At 41.3% G+C, this 21,732-nt stretch overlaps 1 protein-coding gene across 1 annotated transcript in view; it reads right to left on the bottom strand.

The window, feature by feature from the left end:
• The window catches only part of LOC124794760 (nucleolar protein 58), an 89,212-nt gene that overhangs the window by 54,557 nt on the left and 12,923 nt on the right, over positions 1–21,732 (bottom strand). The window contains exons 4-5 of the mRNA XM_047258378.1: positions 20,223–20,422; positions 5,802–6,074 (exon numbers count right to left, since the gene is read on the bottom strand). Coding sequence (XP_047114334.1) covers positions 5,802–6,074; positions 20,223–20,422 — 473 coding nt within the window. The remainder of the gene's footprint in view (positions 1–5,801; positions 6,075–20,222; positions 20,423–21,732) is intronic.

Raw genomic sequence — 21,732 nt, 5'->3', positions numbered from 1 at the left:
GTATGTACTTTCACTTTTTGAAATGTCTCGCAAGATCGTAATATTGCCTTTACTTGCCAATTAATGTTTCTAAAATAATAATACTTTTTCTTTTGTATGATACACTTCTTTGGTCCAAATATGTATAACATATATGTAAATACCACATTAGGTACTGTTACAGCGCCTTTAGGTATGCACAGTAACCATTTGGTTGTTCTTAAAAAAATAAAATTCATTTGTGTACTTTCTAATTTGTTGTAAATGTTGAATGTGAATGTTCAGGTTGCCATGTTGCCATAGTAGGGTTCCTAAATTGCAACAGTTTTTTCCAATCTTTTTTTCGTGTTTATTAACTTTTAAGAAATATATAGCAAAGTTCCTCTTTCCTTTACACCCTGGTTTGGCTGCAAACCTACTGGTAACCTGGACAGTGCATCAGGTACCATGTTTAATTTCCTCTTATGTATCTGACTGAAAACCTAAATTTTTATTAAAATAAGAGCTCATCTCTTCAGTCAACTATGTAAAAGTCTGGTTTTTAATAATAATAATAATAATAATAATAATAATGATAATAATAGCATTATCTTACTAATATTATTACCTTATTTCTCCACTTTGATTAAGAATAGGATACCATTCACACCTACACTCTGAGTAATGCTAGTTAACCACTATTTGTAAATCTTTTAATTACAACAGGCCAAAATGTGACCCACTACCACTACCCCGTGGAGGCCCGGGAAAAGAATAGGCCTCCGGTATGTTCTGCCAGTCGTAAAAGGCGACGAAAAGAACAAACCACTAATAGGGCTAACCCCCCTTTTAGTGTGATTACTCGGTTCAGGACAGAACTAAAGAAGCCTCGGACAAGCGCCGTCATGGTCGGGGACGACGCTTGAACCCTATGCCCGTCCACAATGGTAACGACACTGCTAGCCAACTGGAAAATGATTTAAATCCAAATAGAGGTGTTTTGCAGGATATGCTTCCTGCAACCACCCTAGAAGGAAAACAAAGACAGAGGATGAGATGGTCAGAGGAAGTTAATCGACACCTCATGTTCTGTTATTACCAAGCAACAAACCTAGGAACCAACACAACTGGATACAGATCACAAGTATACACAACATTTATTACCAGATACCCGGAATTAAAATTTTTAACAGAACAACGACTAGCTGATCAGATCCGTGTAATAATAAAAAATAACAGGATACCCCAGTCAGAATTAGAAAACATCAAACAACAAGTACAACAAATACTGGAACAAAATTATGTGCAATCAGAAGAAGAAGAAAATACAGTAATGGACTCAAACATCCCAGAGAAAACAAACAAAGAACAAAATGCGTCAATTACACAATCAGAGGAAAACAAAATCTTAAGACAGCCACCAGAACAAGCACAAATAGAACACGAAGTGACACACATATTAGATATAGAAGAGAAATTTCAGCTGACATATATAGAATACAACGACACAAATACAGACATTAGACCAATCTTGCATAGACCACCAAATAACCCACAAGTCGAAACAACAATAACAACTATCAACACAATCATACACAACAAAATAAATTAAAATACAACAATGGAAGAGTTACAACTACTGGTTTATGTAGGAGCACTCACTACACTAAATATACACACTAGGCAGAGATCAGAACCAACCAACACACAGAAGAAACCCACAAAACCAGCATGGCAACACAGGCTACAGATCAGAATAGAAAAACTGAGAAAAGACATCGGACAGCTAACACAATTTATAAGAAATGAAATATCAGACAAAAAACGAAAAAGGTTAGGTAAAATCTCACAACAAGAAGCAATAGAGCAATTAGATGAAAAGAAGCAGAAATTACAAGCATTGGCCAAACGACTTAGAAGGTACAAAAAAAGTGAAAATAGAAGGAAATAAAACCAAACATTCAACACAAACCAAAAGAGATTTTACCAAACAATAGATAACACACACATTAAAATAGACAATCCACCAAACATAACAGACATGGAACACTTCTGGAGCAACATATGGTCAAACCCAGTACAACATAACAGGCATGCACGGTGGATACAAGCAGAAACAGACTCATACAAGATGATACCACAAATGCCTGAAGTGATAATTTTGCAACATGAAGTCACCCGAGCAATTAGTTCTACGCACAATTGGAAAGCCCCTGGAAATGATAAAATAGCAAATTTCTGGCTAAAGAAGTTCACCTCAACACATTCACATCTAACTAAATTATTTAACATATTTAAAAACAAAGATGATGTGACTTACCATACGAAAGCGCTGGCAGGTCGATAAAAACACAGACAGACACATACATACACACAAAATTCAAGCTTTCGCAACAAACTGTTGCCTCATCAGGAAAGAGGGAAGGAGAGGGAAAGACGAAAGGAAGTGGGTTTTAAGGGAGAGGGTAAGGAGTCATTCCAATCCCGGGAGCGGAAAGACTTACCTTAGGGGGAAAAAAGGACGGGTATACACTCTCTCACACACACACACACACACACACACACACACACACACACACACACACACACACACACACACATATATCCATCCACACAGATACAGTGTCTGTATATGTGTATACTGTAGTATGCATTGGTATATTGCATTTTAAAGTTAAAGCAACTGATTTAAAACTACAATGTGACTGCAGAAAACTAGAAAATTAAATTCCAGTATGTGCTATATTTTGAAAGTACAGAAGTGGAATAACAGTGTACTCATTAATGATGTTTTGTGGTTATGTGTATCGGATATTTTTAATATTTTAGGTACAGTACATAACATTTCTATTAATACAACATTTTAAAGAGAAACACAGAAGGAAGTGTAGGCCTTGGTGTAATTTACGCACACAACACTGCCTTTTCATCTTGGTACTGCCAATTTTTGCAATACAGTAATTGGAACAAAATTGTGTCATTCATTACTATTACACTATTCAGCACTTACAGTAAGTTTTAAATATGCCCAACATTTTATCTCATTCATTATCCAAGACAGTGTCAGACATTACTGAACAATTTGCATTGATGCTACTTCTTTCTTCACTTATTAAACGTCTTTAGATTTTGCTGTTGAAGTGCACGCAAGCTAGTATACAGTGTGTGTGTAATGTAGTGCTACGTGCACATGAATGTTCAGTGCATGATCATCTTTGCCTCAGCCTACTCTTTGTTTTCCCTTATAGATTATTCTGTCATTTAATTCGCTCTATTACTTGAATGTCATTTTGTGTCGTGTGTTATTTTAAAGCTAACACAGTGAGTTTTGATAACCCACAACAGTTAGTTAGCGACCACTGTGTGATATACGATGGTCACAGGTGTTAAATTCGACACACATTTGTGCTGCTTACCGTGCCACGTTCGACTAAGTACAGCCGTGTCAATCCTGTCATTCACATTCCACACTCCACACTCCACACCAGCTATGCATCTGTAGCCTACTGATTCTGCAGTATTAATACAGGAGTAGATAAAGCTCCTGTGTCAGCTGCAGACACACCTGCTGGTTCGATGATAAACTGTGACACAGTAAAACCACTCCGTTCTGGCAGCAAAATCTTATGCTATGGTTTCTGCAGTTGGAAAGCCAATTTGTCCTGGCTCAAGTCACCACAGACCACACGAAATATAGTTATGTTGAGGCAGCACTCAGTGAAGAAATGGCAGTGGAAGTGCAGGATATTCCATAGTAACTGCAGGACGTGGACCAGCACCCGATGATTAAGGATATTCTAATTGGACAACTTTCGCAGTCTGAGGCGAAGAGCTGGAAAGACTACTTCACACTGAAGAATTGGGCAACCGTACACTATCACAGCTGCCGCGCTGATCACATATGTTGGCAAGCAATGCAGTAAGTGACAACATTCTGCGAAGAATTAGGTCATCACACCTACCGCCTGATGCACAAAAGATTTTAACTGCGTGCGCTGGCAATCTAGATACATCAGCGCAAACCATCAACAGAATATCTGAAATGTGTCCATCTGTGCATGTTGCAGCAGTTAGCCCACAACCACAGACAGACAGCAACTTTGCTGCACTACAAGCTCAGATAACCGAACTTCCCACACAAGTCGCCGCACTGCAAATTCACATTATTGCTCACTGTCACACTCGGTCACCTGGGAAACGCAACTTCAGCTAGAAAAGTTTATTGATACCACTGCCGGTTTGGGTCCAAGGAATGGAAGTGTAGCTCACCCTGTGAGCAGGGAAACACAACAGGTGCTCTGTGATGACAGCCACAGATGCTCCAAATGGTAGCCTCCAACTGTTTATCACAGACAAAGGTACAAAATACAGTTCTTAGTAGATACAGGTGCAGATTTATCAGACTACCAGTCGGCCTGCCTGCCACCTCGTAATTGTGCCACCTCTTTGCGGACAATGGCTCTACAATAGCTACAGATAGTCATACCATGTTAATGTTAAACCAATGTATAAGCCTATCACACCACGACGACGACGACAACAACAACAACAACAACAACAACAACAACAACAACAACAACATTATTTCATACAGGAGTTGAGAACTGTGACAGCTCCATGAACTATGAAGGCAAAAATGGAAGCTGTGAAAATTCTGGGCCTTCAACTGAACTGACTGGTTTCTAACAAAGTTACAACAGTTCCAGCATGGCTCAGATGAATAAAGTAATATTCTATTGTCAAACGAGCACTAAAAGAATGGGAACTGGCGACTACACAATTGCATGTATTTAAAGTCAAAGCTCAGGATGAATGTTTACAAATGAACAATTCTCCAACATTTTAACACAACACGCAGTTTTCGGCCTCTCTTACAGTCCGCTAATCAGTGAATAAGTCCTGAAATCCTTACACACATGCTGATGACAATCAATTTCCGAGAATATAATTGGTAGATAATAATCTACTGATTTAGTGGCAGCAGGAGAAAACATACATGTAAGTTAAGGAAATGTGCAAGCTTTTGGAGCCAGTGGCAGCTCCTTCTGGCAAAAGGGCTGAATGGGAAAGGAGGAAAGATGAAAGAGCATGACTGGTTAGCTTTAGGAAATACGGAGAGTTACAGTAAAGTCACCCAGAGCCCCAGCTCTGGGGAGACTTCCCAGATACGATGAGAAGGAAAGACCGATTGCTGGAAACTGCACCAGATAAGATTTTGACTGGGTGAGATTCCCCTATCATCCTTCTTCGTGTTCTCAGGTTTTCAAATCTCGTCCTGAGCAATCCCCAACAAGTTTTTCCTTCTCTCCCTGTCTGGCAAGTCTCCCCTGACCCAGAGTTTTGCCGACTTTTCCGTAACTACCCCATCTCCTAAATCTCGCCAGTTCTTTCCCTTCATCCCTCTTGCTTCCCCTTCAACCCTTCTGAAAGGAGGAGGAGCCACTGGCTCCTAAAGTTCGCACATTTCCGTAACCTTTACGAGTGTTTTCTCTGCCATCACTTGGGAAGTGGATATTTTATTTATCCAGTTATAATTATGATATACTGAAATATTGGAAGGTCTTGTTGCACAAACACACAAAAGAATCAAGCGATACGTTCAGAGATGTTGACGACAATCACAAAAGTAAACTAAATTCATGGAAAGATAAATGCCCATTCTCTCAACTGAGATAAAATCACAATGGAGCCAACACACAAACAAATAACAAAGCAAAAATTTTTTGAAGCAAAAATAGTATGGATACACGAAAAGGTTAATTTTAAGGCAATGAACCTCTCAGGAACGCTAAAGAAAGAAATACAAAATTGCTACAAAACAAAAAATAATCCGTAACACTCACCAGCATGAGAGATCAGACGTGCTCCAACAAGTTCACCAATGAGGACAGTAAGGTTGGGGGCAATCGCCATCATCCTTGTTGTAAGGTATTCATACAGCTGTGCACGATATTGTGTGATCTGAATAACTTGATCACATAAGTGCTGTATGTTTATAATGTCGTCGTCAGATATCTCCGTGCCCATGGATATTTCTGCCGCATCTTTCACCTGCTGTTCTACTTCTTCAGGCAAGATATCTGACAAGTCTGTACTGGACGCATTGTCTCGTGTTCCTGAAACAGTATCATTCAATAATCATTGCTGTAATCACAGAAAATGTCAATATCGAACATGCCAAATTAAAGAACAATGTCTGCAAAGAAAAGGAAAAACAGTTTCAAAAATTCTAGATAAAATACCGCTTCCTCTTTAGCTGCTGGATCATAGACTCCTCTGTCAGGAGCTCAACAGGTGCACCAATCGCACACCTCCAAAAGATACTCTGCAACCAGTGGTGAGGTGGCTCCTGGTAAGGTGAAGGGGGTTCCAGGCATCAGGTCCTGGTCCTGCCTGCCTGCCTGCCTGCCTGCCTGCCTGTCTCCCGCCCACTGCCTCTGTTGCTTCCACATCAGAATGCTCCTGACACTCGCCTGAAGAAGGTTACTCACTTCGCCTGAAGATAGTGACTATGAATCTTATCCAAACATTGAAACAAGGTGACACCACTACTTGGCTGATAACCTGAGAATATTTCATTAATGAAATTTGGTGAGAAAACAAGCATAACCATATAGCACACCTCTATGGGGGAGCAGATATGGAACAGCTTCAAGTTTCTGCAAAAGCTACGAATCAAGAAGCCACATCTGCTCAGGAGACTGGCTTCCTTACAGCAACGCTGAGATTAGGTGGTGATGCCATGGGTTGCTTTCTTCCAACAACACAATGATGGCAAAATGCATTCTGTAGCATGCTAGTTCACCCTTAGTGCTGGAACACATTCGGTCACCAGACTAGAAATGTACAAAATTAGACGACTTCTGCACACTTGCTACCTGCAGCTTGCATCCAGTCTTTCACTCAGCATGTGGGAATGGGTGGATAGAAACACCTTTGCAACCTGTGAACTCTACAAGTGAAAAGCTACCTTGAAACAATGCAAAAAGGTCCATTGGCATTATCCAGGGGGTCACCTGCAGAACGTCAACATTTGTGATTCAAGAACAATCATTAATTTGACTGAAAAGGAACTGGATGAAGCGACAAGACCCTGCTATCAAATGGTCTGAATTTTGCACCAGTTTCCAGAACATTATCTAAACATGAGATCAGCAGGGTCATCAAGCAAGCCACCCACGCACACCCCTCTGATACCACCGTAGAGGTGGGAAGATCTGCAAGATCAAAATGCTGAAGAATAATATCTCTGGAGCAGAACTAAGGTTATACATGCCCTCTGCAAGGAAAATAACACAGTTGTCCTAGCAGCTGACAAAGGCATTGTGATGGTGCTGTTATGATCACAGGCACAACTAACACACACACACACACACACACACACACACACACACACACACACATAACCACTGTCTGGCCGCTGAAGTCGATTACGTACAGCAACTGTGCATGTTGGGGAGGGGAGGGGCCAGTCATGGAGAGGAGTAGAGGAGGCAAAGAAAGACTAGTAGGTGCATTGGTGGAATAGAAGGCTGTGTAGTGCAGGAGTGGGAGCAGGATATAGGAGGTAGGTGAATAGTGCAGGAGTGGGAGCAGGATGTAGGAGGTAGGTGAAGGACAGGAACTAGTGAAGATGAAGGCCAGGGGTTATGGGAACATAGGATATATTGCAGGGAGAGTTCCGACCTGCACAATTCGGAAAAGTTGGTGTTAGTAGAAAGGATCCAGATGGCACCGGCTGTTAAACAGTCGTTGAAGTGAAGCACACTGTGTTGGGCAACATGTTCAGCAACCAGGTGGTCCAGATGTCTCTTGACCATAGTCTGTCATTGGCCATTCATGTGGACAGACGGCTTGTTGGTTGTCATGCCCACACAGAAAGCAGCATAGTGGTTACAGCTTGGCTTGTAAATCACATGACTGTTTTCAGAGACAGTTTTGCCTTTGATGGGATAGGAGATACCTGTGACCAGACTGGAGTAGGTCGTGGTTGGAGAATGTATGGGACAGGTCTTGCATTTAGCTCTATTTCTGGGAGCAGAATCATGAGGCAAGCACTTGGGAGAGGGGGCATATGTTCAAGTCCTGTGTAATACCACTGTCAGAGGAGTGGGAGGGTTAGTGGTTTGGATATCCTCCATTTCACGACATGGTGAGAGGTAGTTGAAAACCTGGCAGAGAAAGTCATTCAGTTGCTCCAACCCTGGATGGCAATGAAGCATGAGGGAGTGCTCCTATGTGCCCAGACAGTGGGTATGTGGGCAGTGATAGGTGACTGGAGAGACAAGGTATGGGAGATTTGTTTATGTACAAGGCTGTGAGGGTAACGTCAGTCTGCGAAGGCACCAGTGATACCCTTGGTATGTTTGTAGATGGACTGTTTATCACTAAAAATGTGATGGCCATGGGTGGCTAGGTAGTGCATGGAGGGACTCCCTGGTACTGAATGGATGGCAGATGCTGAAATGGAGCTATTGCTAAAGTTGTTATGTTCGATGTGGACAGAGGTACTGATGTAGCCATCCTTCAGTACCGGTTAACATCAAGGAAGCTGGCTTGTCAGGTTGAGGGCAACCACTTGAAGTGAAAGGGGAGAAGGTGTTGAGGTTCTGGAAGAATGTGGGTAGGGTGTCCTCGCCCTCAGTCCAGATCATAAGGATGTTATCAATGAATCTAAATCCGGTGAAGGGTTTGGGATTCTTGATGGTTCTGACAGATGGGCCCTCAGAGGAATCCTTCCTAACCATGCAGAATCCCAAACCCCTCAACTGTTTTAGATTCAATGATGAAATCTCTGTGATTTTGATCAAAGGTGAGGGCACCCTATCCACATTCCTCCAGAACCTTAACATCTACTCCCCCATTCACTTCACCTGGTTCTCCTTAATCCAACAAGCCACTTTCCTTAATGTTGACCTCATCCCCGAAGATAATTACATCAGTTCTCCATTCATATCAAACCTACCAACCATCAGCAATAACTCCAACAGCTGCCATCCATTCCATGCCTAGAAGTCCCTTCCATACACAACTTTGCCATCCATGGCCATCACATTTGTAGTGATGAGCAATCCTTCTCCAAATACGCCAAGGCTGTCGTGTAGGCCTCCACAGACCACATGCTTTGTCTCTCCAGTCACCTACCACCTCTGACATACCCCCCGTCCTGCTACTCAGTACCACACAGGACTGGACCAACTACATTAACATTCTCCACCAGGGTTTGACTACATCTCATTGTGTCCTGAAATGAGTAATATCCTACCCACGATTCCCCCCTCCCTCCCACAGTGGTATTCGACCACCCACCAAACCTACACAATATCCTTGTCCATCCCTACTCCAAATCCCTCATCTCATGGCGCATATCCCTGCAATAGACATTGATGCAATACCTGTCACAAACATTCTCCAACCACCACCTAAGTTGGACTGCCCAGATGCTGAATATGCTTGCCAACACAGCCTGCTTCTCTTCAATGAACGCTTCACCGCCTGTGCACTCTGGATCCTTCCTAGCAGCACCAGCTTTTCTGAATAGTGCAGGCAGGAACACTCCCTGCAATATATCCTATGTTCCAGTACCCTCACTCGCACCCTTCCAACCCCTGTGGCCTCCACTTTTGCTAGTCCCCATCCTCCACTTACCACCTACCTATCACCACCCGACTCACACTATACAGGATGAGGCAGCTAAGTCATAACACCCCTTACATCTCCCCAACCGTAATAGATACAAAGATGCCGTTTCAACAGTGTATTTCAGGGACACGAGCTACTTCAATACATCACATTTCACGTTTGTGCTATTTTTTTTATCACAGAGATATGAGGCCATCTTTGGTTTTTTTTTTTTAATGAAACCCTATGTTAAATTTTAGCATAACATGGGCTTAAAAAGACGGTTTCAAATATGTGTATATCATAATATTTAGGCAAATAGTTTTTGAGACACAGATATGAACTTGTATCGTGTTCGTCCTTCGAAGTGGCGTTTTCCAATGCAATTCCTGTTGTGTCGAGTTCATAGTAAACATCACGAGTCCGTCCTTAAACAAACATGCCCATTTACTCGACAACAGTAATACATACTGTGATATTTTGCGTAAAAATTAACTGATGATGTCGCGCAAATATTATTCAGTTATTTGACAACTGTGATACCAAAATCGTAGACAACATACAGTATTAAAATACTACAAGATGTATCAAGTAGCCCCTGTATTTTAAGTAACAGAAATACAAATGTAAATGAGGAGGCCCTTATTGGTCACAATTATTTCATATGTATTTGTTTTTTGTTTGAAAATATTTACAACTGATCACAATTCGAAGCAAATACACACACAAAGATGAAAAATACATACTGTACATGATCCAAAACTTTACTGAAGCATGTACTGTAAGTATTAACTGTGTTTTTCTTACTTGTCACTTCTTTTTCCGTGCGTTTTTGCTTTAAGGAAGCTTTAATTTTCGAGTACTAGTAATAGTGTTCCATAGAGAGTGTGTTTGTTTTGAATACAGTCCAGAGACAGTTGGTGCTTATTTTCATTGTTTCCAAAAAGAAGTGTCTAGAAACCACAGTTTAGTCAGCTATCAGTCACCTTTAGTGAATTAGCAGTCTAGCTAAAAGTTGATTACTTAACTCTCTACAGTAATTTGTTGACTTCTTAGGATGGATAGGATGCGTGACTGTTGTGTACGGACGCAGGAGGAACTGGCCACTGTTCGCAAACAGCTGAATGTGCTGATGGCTGCAGTCGGCCGTCTTCAGGCTACTGCCTCAGAGTGTTGCAGCAGTGGAGAGTCTGGTGCATAGCGTGGTACACCCCAGGTGTTACATGCTTCACCCACGGTCCCTGCTGTCTAGATATCTTCACGGGCACCGGGCGCAGTTGGGCCACCCTCTCCCCAAGGGGAGTGGCGGGTTCAAGGGCGTTCGCGCCGCACAAGGCAGAGGGTCAATGTGGAGGCTGGTCATGTGGCATCACCCGCTCTGCCTGTGAGTGGACATGTGGCCGCTTCTTCAGCAAAGTCCAAGCAGGCACACAGGGGGAGGGGTTTATTACTGATTGGGAGCTCCAACATTAGGTGGGTGATGGAGCCCCTTAGGGAAATAGTGGAAAGGTCGGGGAAGAAGGCCAGTGTTCACTCTGTCTGCTTGCCGGGGATTCTCATCCGAGATGTGAAGGAGGCCCTGCCGGCGGCGTAGAGAGCACTGGGTGCACCCGACTGCAAATTGTTGCTCATGTCGGCACCAATGACTCCTGCCATCTGGGTTCAGAGGTCATCCTCAGTTCATACAGGCGGTTGGTGAAGTTGGTGAAGGCGGAAAGCCTAGCTTGTGGGGTGGAATCTGAGCTAGCTATTTGTAGTGTCATTCCCAGAACCGATTGCGGTCCTCTGGTTTGAAACAGAGTGGAAGGCTTAAGCCAGAGGCTCAGACGATTCTGTGGAGATCTGGGGTGCAAATTTCTCGACCTCTGCTATCGGGTGGAGAAATGTAGGGTCCCCCTGAATAGGTCAGGCATGCACTACACGCAGGAAGCGGCTACAATGGTAGCAGAGTACATGTGGAGTGCACATGTGGGTTTTTTAGGTTAGAGAATTCCCTCCCTAGGCCCGACAAGACACCTCCTGAGACGCAACAAGGTAGCAGTAGGCAAAACGCAACAGGGAATGACAATATTAATGTGGTAATAGCAACCTGCAGGAGCATCTATAGAAAGGTCCCAGAACTGCTCTCATTAATAAACGGTCACAATGCCCACAAAGTACTAGGGACGGAAAGTTGGCTGAAACCAGATGTAAACAGTAATGAAATTCTAAACTCATATGGGAATGTATACGGCAGAGACAGGCTGGACAGTGAAGGGGGAGGCATTTTTATAGAGATAAAAAGGGCAATAGTATCAAAGGAAATTAACAGGGATCTGAAATGTGAAATAATTTGGGTGAAGGTCACAGTTAAAGTAAGCTCAAACATGGTAATTGGCTCTCTCCATAGGCCCCCTGGCTCAGCAGCTGTTGTGGCAAAACACCTGAAGGAAAATTTGGAAAATATTTCAAGATTTCCCAACCATGTTATAGTTCTGGGTGGAGATTTTAATTTACCAGATATAGACTGGGAGACTCAAACGTTTATAACAGGTGGCAGGGACAAAGAATCCAGTGAAATTTTTTTTAAGTGCATTATCTGAAAACTACCTTGAGCAGTTAAACAGAGAACCAACTCGAGGCGATAACACATTTGACCTTCTGGTGACAAACAGAACCGAACTATTTGAAACAGTTAACACAGAACAGGGAATCAGCGATCACAAAGCGGTTACAGCATCAATGATTTCAGCTGTAAATAGAAATACTAAAAAAGGTAAGAAGATTTTTTTGTTTAGCAAAAGTGACAAAAAGCAGATTTCAGAGTACTTGACAGCTCAACACAAAAGTTTTATCTCAAGTACAGATAGCGTTGAGGATCAGTGGACAATGTTCAAAACCATCGTACAACATGCATTAGATGAGTATGTGCCAAGCACGATCGTAAGAGATGGAAAAGAGCCACCGTGGTACAACAACCGAGTTAGAAAACTGCTACGGAAGCAAAGGGAACTTCACAGCAAACTAAACATAGCCAAAGCTACGTAGTGTCAGGAGGGCTATGTGAGAGGCGTTCAATGAATTCTAAAGTAAAGTTCTATGTACTGACTTGGCAAAGAATCCTAAGAAATTTTGGTCTTATGTCAAAGCGGTAGGTGGGTCAAAACAAAATGTCCAGACACTCTGTGACCAAAATGGTACTGAAACAGAGGATGACAGACTAAAGACCAAAGTACTAAATGTTTTTTTCGAAAGCTGTTTCACAGAGAAAGGCTGCACTGTAGTTCCTTCTCTAGATTGTCGCACAGATGACAAAATGGTAGATATCGAAATAGATGACAGAGGGATAGAAAAACAATTAAAATCGCTCAAAAGAGGAAAGGCCGCTGGACCTGATGGGATACCAGTTCAATTTTACACAGAGTACGCGAAGGAACTTGCCCTCCTTCTTGCAGCGGTGTACCGTAGGTCTCTTGAAGAGCATAGCATTCCAAAAGACTGGAAAAGGGCACAGGTCATCCTCGTTTTCAAGGGGATGTCGAACAGATGTGCAGAACTATAGTCCTATGTCTCTAACGTCGACCTGTTGTAGAATTTTGGAACACGTGTTATGTTCGAGTATAATGACTTTTCTGGAGACTAGAAATATACCCTGTAGGAATCACCATGGGTTTTGAAAAAGATGATCGTGTGAAACCCAGCTTGCGCTATTCGTCCACGAGACTCAGAGGGCCGTAGGCACGGGTTCCCAGGTAGATGCTGTGTTTCTTGACTTCTGCAAGGCATTTGATACAGTTCCCCACAGTCGTTTAATAAACAGAGTAAGAGCATATGGACTATCAGACAAATTGTGTGATTGGATTGAAGAGTTCCTAGACAACAGAACGCAGCATGTCATTCTCAATAGGAAGAAGTCTTCCAAAGTAAGAGTGATTTCAGGTGCGCCGCAGGGGAGTGTCGTAGGACCGTTGCTATTCACAATATATATAAACGACCTTGTGGATAACATCAGAAGTTCACTGAGGCTTTTGGCGAATGATGCTGTAGTATATCAAGAAGTTGTAACAATGGAAAATTGTACTGAAATGCAGGAGGATCTGCAATGAATTGATGCATGGTGCAGGGAATGGCAATTTAATCTCAATGTAGACAAGTGTAATGTGCCGCGAATACATAGAAAGAAAGATCCTTTATCATTTAGCTACAATATAGCAGGTCAGCAACTGGAAGCAGTTAATTCCATAAATTATCTGGGAGTAGGGATTAGGAGTGATCTAAAATGGAATGACCATATAAAATTAATCGTCGGTAAAGCAGATGCCAGACTAAGATTCATTGGAAGAATCCTAAGGAAATGCAGTCCGAAAACAAAGGAAGTAGGTTACAGTACACTTGTTCGCCCACTGCTCACTGGTGTGGGATCCATACCATAGGGTTGATAGAAGAGATAGAGAAGATCCAACGGAGAGCAGCACGCTTCGTTACAGGATCATTTAGTGATCACGAAAATGTTACAGAGATGATAGATAGACTTCAGAGGAAGACTCTGCAAGAGAGACGCTCAATAGCTCGGTACGGGCTTTTGTTGAAGTTTCGAGAACATACCTTCACCCAGCAGTCAAGCAGTATATTGCTCCCTCCTACGTATATCTCGCGAAGAGACCATGAAGATAAAATCAGAGAGATTAGAGCCCACTTAGAGGCATATCAACAATCTTTCTTTCCTCGAACAATATGAGACTAGAATATAAGGGAGAACCGATAGAAGTACTCAAGGTACCCTTCGCCACACACACCGTCAGGTGGCTTGCAGAGTATAGATATAGATGTAGATGTAAATGCTAAAATACTTCCCCTCTGCAGCAAAGCGGTTCAAATGATTTGTGAATGGCTGAGAGGGTGTCACATGAGATATCAGCCCACGCTTCGATGATACTTTGCTTCATATCGTCTGGCGTAGTTGGTATTTAATCATACACTTTAAGTTTGATTGCTAACTACAGAAAAAAATCAAGAGGGGTCAGATCAGGAGACCGGGCTGACCACTTCACTTGAGCACGTCGTCTTATCCAACAATCCAGGAACTTTTCACTTAACGGCTCTGTAGCCACACTGGAAGAGTGACCAGGACAGCCGTCATGCTGGAGCCACATGCAGAGACACGTACTTAGTGGTACCTCTTCCAGCAGAATGGGCAGAATGGTTCACAGGAACTGTGCATAGTTATTGCCATTTAGTATACTCGGAATGACGTACGGCCCCACAATGACATTTCCAGTGATGCTGCACCACACATTAACACTCCACAGTTGCTGATGCTGTACCTGTTGAAGCCAATGAGGGTTCTCTATTGACCAGAAACGCATATTATACAAATTCACATTACCATGATTGGTGAAAGTCGCTTCATCAGTAAAAAAGCACCTGCTGAAATAGCTTTGGAACATCTTTTAAGCACTGCAGAGCAAGCTGGCAAATTTCCTGGCCCCGTTTCAAATCCACACCAGAGAGTGCTTGATGTAATGAGAGGTGAAACAGGTGAAATCTATGCCGGTGCAATATGCGTAGAACACTTCTCTGACTTGTATCACATTCCGAAGCGATACGTCATGACGAAACAGTAGGGTCATTATGCACCAACACTAGAATGCCCTCTTCATGCACCTCGCCAGTTGCAGTTTTCTGCCTTGTCCTCTGTATGGCATTCCATGATCCCGATTCAAGTAGTTTCTTGCAAATACGTGCAAGAAGCTGGCGTGTAGGAAGCTCACAATCAGGATACAGCTCTCCATATCGCTTTATTGCTGTAATGGCATTTCTTCTGCTTTCACCATACACTAGAAGCATATCTAACTTTTCTTTGTTGATGTACATGTCTGCTCCAAGAAACTGTGATGGAAATGCGATGTCTCATTACCCCAGAATCACATTCATACCCTTCCCTCCAGCTACTTTGTGCATCACCTTGCGGTGTTATCGAGAAGTCGCATTGGACAATGCCACTTCGAAGGGCAAATACGATATGGGAACATATCTGTGTCTCAAAAACTATTCGCCTAAATGTTATGATATACACATATTTGAAACTGTCTTTTTAAGCCCATTATGTTACGCTAAAATTTAACGTAGAGTTCCAATTAAAAAAACCAAAGAAGGCCTTATATCTCTGCAATAAAAAAATAGTACAAACATGAAATGTGATGTATTCAAGTAGCCCCTGTCCCTGCAATTCACTGTCCAAACAGCATCTTTGTATCTATTATGGTTGGGGAGATGCAATGGGTATTTTGACTTAGCTGCCTCACCCTGTAGTACTACACAGCCTCCTATTCCACCAATGCACCCACTAGCCTTTTCCCCCTCCTCTATTTCTCCCCCCCCCCCCTAACTAAACACAGCAGCCCTACCCTGTACCCACCATGTCCCTGTACATTTCCACAAATAGTACTACACCTTCCTCCACCCCTACCCTTCTATCCCTTCCCCTCCCTATCTCAGCCTCCTCCTTACCCACCATCCACAGACTGCTTCTCCCATCAGGTACACTTGCTGTATGCAGTCCGGCCCCAGCAGAGAGAGTGTAGTCATGTGAATATGTGTGTGTGTGTGTGTGTGTGTGTGTGTGTGTGTGTGTGTGTGTTTTCTACTACAGAAAAGGACTTTTGGCCAAAAGCTCAAATGTACAGCAGTCTTTTTGTCGTGCTAGTCTGTGACTCAACATATTCTCTATACGGTATTTGGCAATCTATCCTTTTTATATTATTATAAATACCTATTATGGTCCTTTTCATATTATTGTAAATATCCATTATGGTCTGCATCCCCAACACTTCTCAAATGCTACTTACCATTCTACTTGAAATGTGAAGTTCACCCACAAAAAGGAGCTACATTTTGACATCATGTGCAGTCATCATACTTAACACACTGACAGCCATTGTTCTTCTAGCGATGTTGATATTACTGAGTCACTGATGTGAACAAGCACAACAATACTGGTCATCATCATCATCATCTTTTTTTTTTTTTCAGGCAGTGTTTCCCATTCATTCATTATAAGTACAAAACAATTTCACGGTAGGGACACAAGAATAATAGCTGCACTTCACTTTTTGGTTCAAAGATACCGACTGTCAAAACGAAAGAGTACATTCTTAGAACCTTGAATGAACTGAGAATGTATCAGCAGTTGTTTGCATGAGATAGCATTAACCTTTAATTTATTTATGAAAACAATAGTGAACCTAAGATTAAAAAAGGAAATTAATCACATCACCCCCAATCTAACAGGAGATTAACTTGTTCGGAATAAAACCGCAATGAACAGAATTAAATGGCCATGGAGTGTTCACAGGAATTTTTTTAGCGTGCACTTAAAATCAAAGGTTGCTTATAACCACATTTGACTGCAGGACAGTTGGAAACTGGATGTTCAAAATAAATAACTGATCACTAAACATGTACTCTCAAGATGCAAATTACTTAAAAATGAGACTCCAAATCAAGGAAAAAAAAATTTCCCGAATCTAAACCGCACCTGAAATTTGAGACTCGAAATTCAAGGGGAGAGGAAAGTTTTAGGCCGCACCTCCAAATCAAAACAAAGTTGGTCCATTATAATATGAGACACAATTTAGGTCAAATGAATCATGATACAGCTACAGTAGTTTGGTTCGAGTCATAAGCTTAGCAGTTAAGCTTTACCAGGTAGCCATTGCTACGCATCAGGCGCTCCGTCTGTATTTATATGGGTACCCTTCCTTTTTCACGTGCTTCATCTGGTTTGAATTGATTGCTTATTTTTCTTCGATCTGATAAGTGCTGTTCTCTATGTTACAGGTGTTTACGTCACTCTAAGCTGAAAATGCATTACTGTACTGTGTCATGCATTGTTTGTCGCTTTCTGATAATGAGTGTTTACGGCCGGTCGCCGCTCGCCATGTGGCTTGCTTTTGTGCAAGGTACCGCCACTTACAAAAAAGAGAGAGGAATCCTCTCATTAGCGAAACAATGGCAAGAGACTGCTATTTGTTGTTACTTACGCTGCTGCTTTCTTTGATAATGATCAACAAGAACCAAATAATAGACTGCGTATGATAGAAGATGTTCTGGATGAGAGTTTATCGAAAATTTTTCTCCGTTTGAAAATCTTCGCAGACGCGAATTCTGCACAGAAATTAGAGTCATCTTAGATTTAAAAATCTAGTCAATTGCCGTGCTTCATTTCTGACTATCACTATTAGGCATAATAATAATAATACGAATATAAAAATAACATGATATGTGTATTCTTCCGCATTTGCTGCTGTCGCACTCTAGTTTCGTAGTTTATTAGGCAGGCAGGATTTAAATGAGATAGCTGCAAACACGAAAGAATACATGACAAAATGTTTATATTCGTATTATTCTTATGGTGAAGCGAATACTGCATGTGATTCACAATTCATAAAAGTTCCTATTAGCAGCCATCTCTTCTCACAGGTAGGAAAAAATTCAGAACGTAGAGTTTCCCATATTTACTAACTTCTCAAACAGTCTTGTCAGTCGGATTTTCGTAGTACACTGAAATGCTGCTACATTCAAAGATGAACAATAAAAAATTTGTATTTACTTTGTTGGATAATGTATGAAAATGCAGTGGTTGAAACTCGGGGCGGAGAAAAAAGCTCGTCTTTCAACTTTTTTTAAAATTTATTTACTGACGCAGAGATTTTGGCGCCAGTATTTATCTTTGTGCCTGCAAAGCATGCCTGTGTAGTGCTACATACATTCGACGGCAGAAGTTAGTTGTGGCAGCACCTACCATCATTTTTCAGAACTTCCGCTTACTTTGCACTCCATTCTAAGCCGCAGGGGGTTTTTTGGATTACAAAAACCGGAAAAAGAGTGCCGCTTAGATTCGAGTAAATACGGTATATTATTATCTGATGTATTTGAATGAGCTGTTGCTTTCTCTGTACCTTGTGTACTCCCTTTCCCACCCTTCACCTTTCGGTTATCTTGGCAATGATCCATTTGTAGTCCTCACACTTAGCAGCTCATGAGTTGCATATATTCTAACCCTGGTCAAAATCTATCAGCCAAGACAAGTGTTTCATTACAAGAACATTCACTCACCCCTTGGCCACAATTCGCACTCTGTATTAGGCTCGTACTGCCCTCCATGGACAACCAATATTTTGCGCATTATATACAACACACTGAGGTGTTGAATCTCATACATTACCAAACTGGAGGTGGAGCTTAATGGTTCAAATGGCTCTGAGCACTATGGGACTTGACTTCTGAGGTCATCAGTCCCCTACTTAAACCTAACTAACCCAAGGACATCACACACATCCATGCCCAAGGCAGGATTCGAACCTGCGACCGTAGCAGTCATGCGGTTCCAGACTGTAGCGCCTAGAACCGCTCGGTCACTCTGGCCGGCCGGTGGAGCTTACAACATATTAACATCCTCTAATACAGCAAGTTGTGCACACAAAAATCTTATATTTGTCTTTCCCAGCAAGCTGAACTAATAGAAAGTTACAATTTTTATGAGTGTTAGTCTTGTAACCACCCAGCAAATCCAAGAACTGTATATTAGTGCATAAACGAGTGATTCTGATAAGGCTAGAATGCCAACTGTTGGTCCAGCAGCAAGTGAAAGATATTATAACAGGTTTGTAGCTCATGCAAAATGTCTGTGACTCATGAGCTGCAAGAGGTATGGACTGCAGATGGAGTAGTTGCCAAAACTACAGAAAGACTAAAGGGTTGTGCTCAGAGCCTATAGCACAGCAGCAGCAGCAGCTCCATCAGCAATGTCAAGAAGCAACAAATGACACTCACATCTCATCAAAATTTTCTGCCAATCAGTCATGAGTATCTGACTGCACACACAAGAAAACACAAGATAATTTCAGAGCTGGAAAGGCATGAGAAGTGCATTACAACATACACACAGTTTAGCTCAGTACCTGAACAAATTTATCATCATGTGATTACTGTGAACTTTTCCTCACAGTCAGAGTACAATCAGAATAAATTTAAAGTTATGAGATATTTTGAGGTTGGTAAAAAGAAAAACAAAAAGAGCATCAATTGGATAAACCAAGAGTTAAATTTGTACAGTGAGCATTTGGTATTATGTTATTCATCCCTGAACTGTTGACAAGTACATGACTATTAACTACACACAAGAAGACTTCAACATCTACTGTTATACTTGGTGCCCAACTTTATGTATTCCTAAAAAAATAAGTAATGTAGAGAACTTCCCAGCAGCTGCACTATTACAATAATTTCCTTTGGTAATGACTCTAGTAACTAAATTACAACGTAAATGCATTTTATTGTGCTGGAATTTCTTTGAACTACTGTTACAAACAACACCGTTCATATCATAAGGGAGGGGGAAGTTTTGATGAGCATACAATTGCTTGAGTACATGTTTCTCGTTCTCTCTCGTTTTCTGTACTGTTGAACTGACAAATATAAAAACTCCCACTCTTCATTACATTTTCATATTTTCTATTGTCAGTGGCTAGCTAAGCTTATTATTGGGAAAAACGCCAGTCATTTGAATCGTTTTCATTAAGAACATACCTCTCACAATTTTCATCTAGTAGTTTTTGTCTCAGTACACTATCAAGGAATAAAAAAAGGGGCTGAAAACTTACCAATCAGTTTGATGGTTTTGACAAAGGCAACATTGTCAGTAATTATCTTTCCAAGTTCTGGAAAGTGCCATCCATACCATTCACGGGTACGCATTACGTAATTATTTAGTTCCTTATCAAGGTCATCTAACAGACACACTGCCTGCACAATCATAGTATCAATTTTATCTGGACTGAATTTCAATTTGTACCGAGAAAGGCTGAAAAACAGAAAAGCTATGTTACATACAATAGTAACACATGTTTGGCAGTACAAGAGTACAAAATGCTGCAAACACACTGTGGCAGAGAAATTAATTTACATATACGCATAAACAAAAATCCTAGCATTAATAAAGAATACAACACAGAATACCCGCACCAAGCTGATTCACAATTACTAGCAACATAGTGGAATACGGTGCACAATTTTTAAGTAACTCCATTTGAGAACAAGGTAAATTTTTAATCCAAAAAATTCCAATCCTGGACATATGTTGATTCCAAAGTGTCATATAGGTCATTAATTAATATGTGGTGGATTTTTACAATGTCACTACAACCTGTGCTCTACCAAAAGATTAATGTTGTTTACACTTCAAAAGCTACAGCTGCATTTATACCAGGCACGCAACATATGATCAATGTGTAATAATTACATGTTTCTTAACATAAAAAAAAAATTATGTTAAAACACTACCAACATTTCCAATAGGCAAATTAGAACTGAATGCAGCCAATCCATGTAAACCATACACAAGCCTGATTATAAGGTCTGACTCTGGGCGAACTACTGCTCTCTTCATCTACATCTACACTCAAAGAAGACAACTTATGTCGTGAGGTGGAAGGTACTTCTAGCTGCACTATTATTTTCGCATTTTTGTGTTTCAGTTGTGAATGGTGCACGAAAGCTACTGCTGGTAAGCCTCTACATAAGTTAATGTCTCTGAATTTTCAGTCATGGCAAATTTGCAATATGTATGTAGGAAGAAGGAATATGTCAGCTGACTCTTCATAGAACATACACTCTTGGAAATTTACCAATCAACCACCCCACTATATAAAACACTTCTTTGGCAGCAACTCACGCTCTCATGTTTACTAAATGAAACAATGACGAAACATGCTCCCGTGGATATTCTCTAATTCCTCTATTAATTTTGCTTGGTAAAGGTTCCAGTATGAAAAAAAAGCAATACTCAACGATTGACTGAACGGATGCTTTGAAAGCCATTTCTTTCATAGATGAATTAACATTATCCACAAACTCTTATAATGAATCTGTCTGGCACTTTCTTACAGCTAGTTTTTGTGGTCACTCTAGTTTAGAACATTTCATGGGTGCTACCATTTATTTATTTATTTTTATTTCTTAACTTTTCCCGACAGCATACAGCTTTATGGTATGGTTAAATGATGATGGCGTCCTTTTGGATAAAATATTCTGGAGGTAAAACAGTCCCCCATTCAGATCTCCACGCGGGCACTACTCAGGAGGATGTCGTTCTTAGGACAAACAAAACTGGCA

Source organism: Schistocerca piceifrons, chromosome 4 (genome assembly GCF_021461385.2).
Source record: "Schistocerca piceifrons isolate TAMUIC-IGC-003096 chromosome 4, iqSchPice1.1, whole genome shotgun sequence".
Taxonomy (NCBI): Eukaryota; Metazoa; Arthropoda; class Insecta; order Orthoptera; family Acrididae; genus Schistocerca; species Schistocerca piceifrons.
The sequence above is the reverse complement of the archived record's forward strand: the minus strand, read 5'-3'. Positions and strand labels throughout refer to the sequence as shown.